Source organism: Herpailurus yagouaroundi, unplaced genomic scaffold (assembly GCF_014898765.1).
Source record: "Herpailurus yagouaroundi ecotype Mexico unplaced genomic scaffold, PumYag 142, whole genome shotgun sequence".
NCBI classification, from domain to species: Eukaryota; Metazoa; Chordata; class Mammalia; order Carnivora; family Felidae; genus Herpailurus; species Herpailurus yagouaroundi.
The window spans coordinates 4,585,476-4,595,340 of NW_024412397.1; the positions used below are offsets into that span (position 1 = coordinate 4,585,476).

General features: G+C 50.9%; 1 protein-coding gene across 1 annotated transcript in view; it reads right to left on the reverse strand.

The window, feature by feature from the left end:
* CNDP1 (carnosine dipeptidase 1) overlaps positions 1-9,526 on the reverse strand; it is a 29,021-nt gene extending 19,495 nt beyond the window's left edge. The window contains exons 1-5 of the mRNA XM_040478558.1: positions 9,269-9,526; positions 5,770-5,895; positions 2,568-2,717; positions 1,680-1,842; positions 876-964 (exon numbers count right to left, since the gene is read on the reverse strand). Coding sequence (XP_040334492.1) covers positions 876-964; positions 1,680-1,842; positions 2,568-2,717; positions 5,770-5,853 — 486 coding nt within the window. The 5' untranslated portion in view covers positions 5,854-5,895; positions 9,269-9,526. The remainder of the gene's footprint in view (positions 1-875; positions 965-1,679; positions 1,843-2,567; positions 2,718-5,769; positions 5,896-9,268) is intronic.
* Between the last annotated feature and the right edge of the window lie 339 nt (positions 9,527-9,865).

Consider the following 9,865-nt stretch of genomic DNA (forward strand, 5'->3'; position numbering starts at 1 on the left):
TAACCCACACCCCTGGAGACTGCTGGGAACAGAAGAGGACACAGCGCAATTTTAAGCTTGGAGCACCGTGACACAAAGCACGCTGCCTTTATTGTCATCGTCATCCTCATCTTTGTCATCCTTGTCGTCATCATTGCCCTCGTCATCACTATCACCCTTGTCCTCGTCATCGTGATCGTCATTGTCATCATTATGTCCTCACCATCGTCATCATCATCATCGTCGTCATCATCAGTGTCCACATCGTCATTGTCATTGTCATCACTGTCAACATCAATGTCCACATCATTGTCATTGTCATCATCATGTCATCATCACTGTCATCGTCATCGTCCACATCATTGTCATTGTCATCATCACGTCATCATCGTCATCATCATCATCATCACTGTCATTGTCATCATCAATATCCATATCATCGTCATCGTCATCATCATCGTCATCATCACTGTCATCGTCATCATCAATGTCCACATCGTCATCGTCATTGTCATCACTGTCAACATCAATGTCCACATCATCGTCATTGTCATCATCATGTCATCATCACTGTCATCGTCGTCATCATCACTGTCATCGTCATCATCAATGTCCACATCGTTGTCATTGTCATCATCATGTCATTGTCATCATCGTCATCATCATCGTCATCATCAATGTCCACATCGTCATCATCATTGTTGCCAATCGCCATCCTCGTCATTGCCATCTTCACTATCACCACCACCTGCACTGTCATCATCACCATCATCATAATGGTCATCATCATCAATGCTGTCACCTTCACTGCCATGATCGTCCTTGTCATCATCATCATTGTGATCATAGTGACCAATGCCGACAACATCCCCTCCCAAACATAGCTGGTTACCTACTTCTTCCAGGGCTCTGAAGGCACTCACAGCATTAATCCACGCTAAAACAGGGCCCTTGTTGTCTGTTGCTCCACGACCATAAAGTTTTCCTTTAAAAATAGGGGAAGGACTTTGAGAAAGGCACAGACACCCCTGCCAAGCTGAGCAAGTTAAAAACAAAGGTAGTTTTATGGGTAATCATTTTAACAGTACTTTCTATTTTTCCAGGCACAAATCGTGCTTCGAGACCACCATGTCTGATTTCTTCTGTACAAACAGTATGGCCATCAGCTAATACAAATAATACAATAATGTATAATTGTAATAATACAAACTAATTTGCAATATACAAATCCCTCTGGCCTTAATAGGAATTAGCCCTTTTAGCCAAGCTCGCTGGAAAGGACCTGCGGACCTGTTGTGGAATGCCATGTAACACAGCCTCTCCTTTCAAGAGTTTAAAATTCGCATAAGAATGAAAACAGGGTATGTGTGTATCTCCGTTACCCTTTCTTCTTTTCTTTAAAAAACATAATTTCACTCAGTACTTTAACAAAGGAAACTGTGTGACCCGGACGACTACCTTCCTCCCAATAACCCCCATCTTGGGAGTTAACTCGCCCAAGAGCATGCATCACACGAACAGCTGTAGTTTATTTCACAAATGACTAACAGCCAGCCTTGTTGGACAACTGGTAGACTATAAGACTGGCAGCATTTTGTTGATCCCTAACGGTGACAGGGGATAGGAGTCACATCTTTAGTCCCCGAGCCTTGTAGGCAATCCCTTGTCCACAAAGAACCCAACACTGATGCATCACTGACCATCCACTTCCGTCAGCGTGTAAGGGTCTGTGAGCCACCCATCTTCCTGTCTAGCAGGCTGCACGTCCAAATGGCCATAGAAGCACACGGTGGGCTTTTTTGGGTCATTTCCCAGTTCGGCCAGGACGATGGGAGGTATCGGGAGAGTCTGACCATCAGGCAGCTGCAGAAGAAAAACAGGTCACATAAAAAAAATAAATAAATAAACGTTGTCTAGTTCTCCCAGAAAATTCACACATGAGAGTAGGAGTCCTGTTTTGTTTCTACCCATGGTCTTTTGTAGAGCCCACACAGTTTTTCTGATCATCACTTTATCTACATTTAAAAAGGGTACCATGAGCCACTTAATTAAAACCTAAAACGTAATGAAAAATACTTTTTTAGATGCATGGTGACAGTCAGCTGAATCGAACATGCTCTTCAGTATGAACTCAGACTCCAAAGGCCTAAATCCAGTGGACACGGTTCTGGAAAACAGACCATTCAGGGATTCGTCAATCCTGACGCGGGTGCAACGGCACTTAGATGGAGGATCGCCATTTGTGACCGAGACGCAGTAACAAGCCGTAACTCTGATGCAAGACTGGGTCCTTTGAGAAAGGTACATTTGAATGTAAGGGAAAGGACGGTTTGGGAGTAACTGGAACCACACGTGAAGGATGTGAACAGAATACGGAGGGGGGCCTTCCCAGTCCTGACACAACGAGAGATCGGTAACACCATCTCGTCGGGGACAAGATGTAATTCTTCATCTTTACTGGGTATGAAGATTACAGGGGCGTTTTTCTGGAGGATCGAAGCCAGTTCCAGTCTTGCCACCCCCACGGGAAGCCATGGCTGACGCCCAGGGAGGTGGCCTCGCTCGTGGCGGGGGAGGGGCCATCTAACCTGCTGAAAGCCCGTGTCCACGGAGTCCACGCTGGCACCCAGGCACCGAAGCTTGTCTGCAGCCAGGGCCATCATTCGGAAGAGCTCTTGCCTGAGGTGGGGCACGGGCTGAACGGAGTCACTCTCTACGGCCACCCACTCCTTAAGTATCTGTGAGGAAAGGCGACAAGGTGATTTGCCTGAGGAGTGTCATCCACACCCGCTCTGGGCGGGGTGCTCCTCACTGAGACGTCACTCAGGGGTAGGGGACACCAAATCTCTAGCACTCTTCACCTGACCTGAACACTGAGCTGGCAAACAGGCAGCACCCAAGAGGAACTGCCCGACGGGCCGGTAGAGACGTTTGCTGTGTAAGGAAGAACAGGCCAGGACAGCTTGGGCACAGGGTTGCCTTCCTAGACAGCTGCGCCTGTTCTCCTTGGATCCACAGGGTGCACAGCAGGGCTCCTGACCCACCACTTCTGGTTTAGTAAGAGCCTGGAGCAGCTGTCTGGTGACTCTGCTCCAGGACGCCGGGCCTCCCACAAGGCCCCGGAGGCGCCTGGCCCTTGTTGCTCACTCTGGTTAAGCACACGGTGGCCTCGGCTGGGCTGCAGGGCTCCCTGACTACCCTTGGCATATGGGTGTTGTGGTCAGCCCCCGGCACCTCCGGAGCCCAGTAGGCCGTGTATCCCGGGGCCTAAACTCAGGCCTCTGCAGGCGGACAGCCTTGCCTCCTGCACCGGGTTCTGCCCATTCGAGCTGGACGGACAGCACATGTCCCTCATCCCCATGAGGAGGGCAGTGCTCTCCACCTGTGGGCAGTTGTGCGTGTGATACCATCACACAATGAGAAATGTATATTTTGACCTTTGTCCTGGGCTCTTGACCAGAGCCTCTAAAACCTTGGTAATTTCCTATGAGATGACGGTGCAGGAGTACCTTTTGTTCAGAGACTGGGCTCCTGAAAGAGAGCTTCCAACCCCCTTGGAATTTCCCAGGAGGCAGGAGCATATTTTGTTCTAGTGAGGCAGTTCTAATGGGCTTCTGGATGGGGCTGGTCCCCAGAAAGACCACGCTGTGTTTAGAAGCTTGGGGCTTCCGACCCCAGCCACATCCTCTGGGGAGGGAGGGGCTGGACATTGGTTCACAATCGATCCTGCCTTCGTGAAGATCCTGCCTATAAGCGTCCCTGAAATTACAGGGTTCAGACGTCTTCCAGGTTGGTGACTGCATCCGCGGCCCGGGAACGAGGCACACCCCAACCTCAGGGGGACAGAAGTGCTTCCAGACCGTGCCCTCTGTGCCTCTTCACCTGGCTGCTCACACATACCCTTTATCGTGTCCTTTATTACATAACATATGGCAACCGTAAGTAACTGTCTCCCTCAGTTCTGGAGCTGTTATAGCAAACGATGGGACCTGAGTGGGAGTCACGGGAGCTGTATGGAACCTGTGGGTAACTGGGGGCTCACTACCTGTGACTGGCATCCACAGTCGGCAGTGGGGGTAGGGGGGTGACGCTCGTGCCAGGCAGGTGGGTCGGGAGGGAGCTGGACTGTGGATGCCCCCTTGGTGTCCAGAGAGCTATATAGTTGCTTGACATGTGGGAAATGCACACATCTGGCCACACAAGAGAGGGAAGCCAAAAAGATAACAAGCATTCCTTTCCGCAAGGATCAGAGAAGATGACGACACATGACTTATCTCAGAGCCTGGGCCCAGGCACCCAATCAACACCAAGTAGTATTGAATTATCAATAATAATCAATCACAGGGGCGCCTGGGTGGCTCAGCTGGGTGTCCGGCTTCGGCTCAGGTCATGATCTCACGGCTCGTGAGTTCGAGCCCCGCATCAGGCTCTGTGCTGACTTTAGTATGAAGTATGTGGCACTTTTATTTAGTAACTGGACCTGAAGGAATATTGTGTTTTGCACTCTTAAACTGACATTTATAGAACAGAGGCCTCCAAGTAATCCCTAAAGGCAACAGACTGGGTACGTGTGAGGAGGCTGCAGAAAGGAGAGTTTGGGCTGAAACACCCAAGTCAACATGCGTCCACCACACATTGTCTCCCATTAATTCCAAGCGACACCGGAGTCCCCAGCTGGGTTTCAAACACCCAAGAGGCCTCATGTGAAGTAAAGACACACACGAGTATGAGGAAGGATTCCATGAAGGTCAAGTGTAGGGCCAGCGGCCTGGCCATTCAGCTTGTGTGTCGGCACGAGACACGAGCTTTTCCCATCTGTCTGCCCATGAATATGGCCAACGCCGGCTGGTGGATCCAGCATACGTACACTGAACGTGAATCGTGTGTCAGACATGGCGTGTGGGCTCAGGTACAAAGTCCTGTGAGATGTCACAGAGTTCCCGGGCCGTGGTGGACACTCTCCCGTGTCAAGGGGCCAGAGGGCCAGCGGAAGAGGAGGGGACTTTCAGGGAGACAGTGGCTACAGCCCGTGCCTGCCCCCACCCTCTCTGCTCCCAGGCCCCCTCTCCCCTTTTCTCCACCCCTCCCACTCCATCTCTTCTCCGCGAGATGTATGCCCTGCACCACGTGCAGTCCGCCATGCACTGGGTTAGGAATGGAGCAGAGGATTATAAGGGAGGAGATAAAGTGCACATTGCACAAGGTCTACAAAACAGCTTTGACAGTGACCTCGGCAGAACTCTGGACCTAAAGCTTGCTGCAGCCAGGTGGTATTACCCTGAGATGGTGTCACGGGGGGGATGAGTCTCAGGCAGGCTCTGCAGGAGGAGGGACCTCAGCAAGGGCCCCAGTAAGGGAGGAATGGGCACTCTGATGACGGTCCAGGGTCAGCGTGGGCTCAGCAGGTGTCAGCACTACGCGGACAGCCGTGAGAGAGACAGATAGCACGAGCTGGGAAGGGGCAGAGAGGGAGGGGAACAGAGGATCTGAAGCCAACTCCGGGCTCCGCGCTGACCGTGGAGAGCCCGACACGGGGCTCAGACCCACAGACCGTGAGGTCGCGACCTGAGCCAAAGTTGGATGATTACCCAACTGAGCCACCCAGGCGCCCCACAAATATTTCTTAGTTTAATTCAGTGAAGACTCAAGGGCATTTCAAATGGAATTAAGTTGACAGGCAAAAAAAAAAAAAAAAGAAAAGAAAATTCCACACCTCCCAGCAAATAACCACTCGCCCAGACACCCAAAGGGTATGCCATTTAAGCGTTTCGTGTGTGTGGTTCCTCCTACCTGTACAAACTCATTCTGGTGGAGATCAATGAACTGGAAGACCCTCTCCAGCAGCCCGGAGGGTGGTGGGGACGGAGAGAACATGCCTCCCTCGAGCAGCAGCAGGTAAGCCAGGAGAGAGGTCACCTGCAGTGGGCGACAGGGGAGGGACGTCAAAGATAAATACCAGATTTTGAACCTTCGACCTTTCACATACTTCGAGAAAGCTTATGTTATCCAACACAGCTACTCCCGGTCATTTGGACTAAAATAACAAAAGGTAGTAGAACAGGAAATAAGAGGTTTTGCTGTATCTTCACCAAATCACTTCATTTTCAACGCTGAAGAATTTTAATAAGACAGAAACCAAGTGAACACGTTCGTTAACATGCCATCTTCCCTGTTGGCCCTCTTCCCATGAAGGCAAGTCAGTGCTCCGCATCCCAGGCAGCAGCCAAGGGCAGTGTTTGTGAGAGAGAGAAGTGTGATGCAGTTTTAAAAAAAACAAAACATTTTTGTGTGATCAACCAGTTTATTAGAAAAAAAAAATTTTTGTAAGGACTCTCTAAAATCCTGTGTGGCATTGTGGGTTCCTTCCATCTGCTCCTGAGGTTAGAGTCCCTTAAAAAGAAACTTACAAGCCATGCGGTAAGGACATCAAAGGCCTGGCCATCACTTAGACACCGTTAGCCCCACCCTCCACCTGGGAGGCCCCCCAGGCCCTATCTCTCGTCTTCCCCGAGAACTGCTGTGGCCTCTCTGTTTCCATCCATGAGGGGTCCTTCCTTCCCTTGCCTGTAAATGTGAGACCCGCTAGAGACCCCAGTTGCCCCCCTCCTCCCTCCGCAGCTGTCCCTCTACCCCGATGGTGGGCTCCAGGCTGGGCACAGAGCAGAAAAACTGGTCTGGATGAGGGTAGGACTACCAGGTCAGAACTAAACTAATCATCTTCTTCCAAACCAGCTCTTCCTTCTGGACTTTTGTACATTTTTACAATAGATCCTCAGCCTACGGTTCCAGGCACCAGCACAGCCAAGGTGAGGACTTGTGTCTACAATATAAGAAACTACAACTCAGTAATAAAATACAAATTAACCCGGTTTACAAATGGGCAAAGAATCTGAATAAACATTTCTCCAAAGAAAATACACAAATGGCCAACAAGCACATGAAAAGATGCTCACCATCATTAGCCATCGGGGAAATGAAAATCAAATCAAACCATAGCAACACAATTCACACCCACAAGGATGGTTAAACCCAAGAAGTCAGATGATGACAAGCGTTGGGGAGAATGTAAAGAAAGTAGACCCTTCATGTGCTGCCAGTGGGGGCGCACAATAAGGCAGCTGCTGTGGAAAGCAGTCTGGCAGGCCCTCAGATGATTAAACCGTTGCCATATGACCCAGCAATTGCACTCCTAGGTATACACTCAGGAGAGATCAAAATACATGTCCACACAAAAACCCGTACATGACCATTTATAGCAACATTATTCGTAACAGCCGAAAGGTAGAGATAATCCCAATGGGCATCGATGGGTGATACAGACAAGATATGTTGCTCAGCCCTAAAAACAAATGGAGTACTCATACCTGCTACTACAGGAACGAGCCTTTAACACCTTGCTAGGTGAAACCAGACACAAAACGCTACAGATTGTCCAGAATAGGCAAATCCTGAGACAGAAAGCACGTTGCTGGTTGCCTAGGGCTGGGGGATGAGGGGAGATGGGAAGTGACTGCTCACGGGCAGGGTTCTGTTGGGGTGATGACAGACGGGTTCTGGGATTGTGACAATGACTGCACAAGTCAATATACTAAAGCCACATAACTGCACCATTTAAATGGGCGAATTGTAAGATATTAAGTTAGAGTGCAAAACAGTACAGCTGTTGTAGAAACAACAAGTATAAGCACTCATTCAGTATACCACTGAGTAGGAGAATCGTCCATAAAGGAAGCAAGGTAGTGGGTAACAAGGTGACAGTGAGCCGTCCTCGGTCACGGACGGATTAAGAACTTTGTCCAGTAGGTGGCGCCAGTGGGACGTTCATGGGCTCCCTTTGCCTCCTATTCTGGTAGGAACACAGCTGGATCCAGCTAGGCTCTTGTGGGGCAGAGCCAAAAGCTGAAGGCTGTAAATAAATCAGGAGGAAGGGACTCCTTGGGACCCACAGTGGCAAGAAGATGGAGCTCTGAGCACCCAGGAAAAGCCCTTTGAAATGGGAGTAGGCTATTTTTTCCACCTAAATCAATATTTGAGCTTTTATTATCCACTCATTCGATTTCCAGTAAAAATTATCTGATGCTCCTCTCTGATGAAAAACAAAAAGGGCTTTTTGAAGAAGAAAAGGGAGCCACAGGCAAAGAGGGAGAACTGTGACCATAAGGCCTGAGAACATCTCCATTTCCAGGGGGAACTACCCCCTTCCCAATGGGAGTCGTATGCCAAGGACTGACCTTCCCAAAAGACTGCTCCTGGTGACGTGGCCCGGACAACAGGGGTCTACACCACTTCACTTTCACTCCCCCTCCCCGCGGAGCACATGGAGCACTGCTGTCCTTTGCTATCAGGCCCACGGAGTGGCTCGGGGCACCAACCCTGCCTTTAAGATCTGGGGCCGACCCCAGGCTGCACCTCTGCTCCTCTCTGGAGTCTCTCAGGTTCCTTTCTCTGTTTGCTTCCCTGTGTGATAGTCAAGCTTGACCCTGAACTAATCACCCAACAAAATTCTGGAGATTTAGTAAGGCTATTCCTGACTTTGGCCTTGGCAGAAGGAAGACAGTTGCTAGAGAGGGAGAAGCTGAAGAATGGGGCCAGGGGTGGAGCCGGGAAAGCCCTGGGGTGTTTGCTTTCGGGAAGCAGGTAGCCCAGCTCTGGGCTGCGGGGGGGCCCGTCACAGAGGAAGGCCTGCTTGCTAATTCCAGCCGGTCGTTCCTTGATTTAGAACAAATTTCCAAGTACCCCGGTGCTGACTCTCATTTTTAAACACTTTACCTTTAAGACTTCTCAAAGTCATGCCCAGGTCTGTGGTGTAACCACCCCCAACCCCAATCCAGCCCCAGCTCCTGAAAGTCTCCCCTCCCAGTCTGTGGCCTGGCTTCCCACCGGACAGGACCAGGACGCGGGCCTGTTTCTACTCCCCTCTCTCTCTGCTCCGCCAACAAGTGGACAAAGCCGGGTCATCGTGCGCTTAGCCCACGGCAGCCTGGAAATCGCCAAGGGCTGCCTTCACCAAGGGCCCTCCCCCCCCCACCTGCCTCCAAAGCAGCAGGAGCCCTGAGAGGGGGCTGGGGAGGGGGCGGATGTGGATAAAACCCACCCCCTCCCCATTTGCTGTCCTTGTTTGATTCTGACTGTTGAACAGAATAAACGATAGAAAAGGAAACTGTTGCCGCCCACAGAGCCTGGGCCAAGCTCGCTTCCTCCCACGACACAAAGGCCCATCAGCAGGGCCTACTTCCCCTTGTGAGCAACTTCAGTGCGGGGCCAACGTGCACACATGCACTCTACTCACCACGTCTCCTGGCGTCCCGCGTGATTGCTCTACAGGGCCTGCCTCTGCCCCGGGTCTGCTTGGATGGATTTGTTACAACACGGAAAAGAAGGCTTTATTCACCTAGTTAGTCTTACCATGACAGGATTAAAAATAAACCCCCACACCAAAAAAAAAAAAAACAACAACAAAACAAAAACCCAGGTTTTTCTGCCCCTGCCGGCATTGAACTGAGCCAAGTGATCCCGGCAGAGATTAACTAACTCTGACAGCAATTGTTCCTTGAAGAATGAGCTGGAAGGGGGCGTGGCCTTCAGAGGGCAGCCTGGAGGCCCTCCAAGAGGAAGGAATCGGTTTCTAGGGGAGAACTCCCCAGCAAGAACTCCCAAGAACTGGGGTTCCTCGGCCAGAGACCGCCCGAGGGGGAGCCGCGCAATCGCAGACAGCAAGGGCTCAGACACAAACAGGAAGCGGGCCCCTGACCCTGTGCTCTCGGGAGGCCTGAGCTCCTGTACACAGCATCCAGCCCTCTTCGGCCCCAAGGCTCTGTGCACAGTGCTCCCTCCTGGATGGCAGACAGCCTGTCCGATAACCGAGCTCCCGACATCAAGGGCGCGT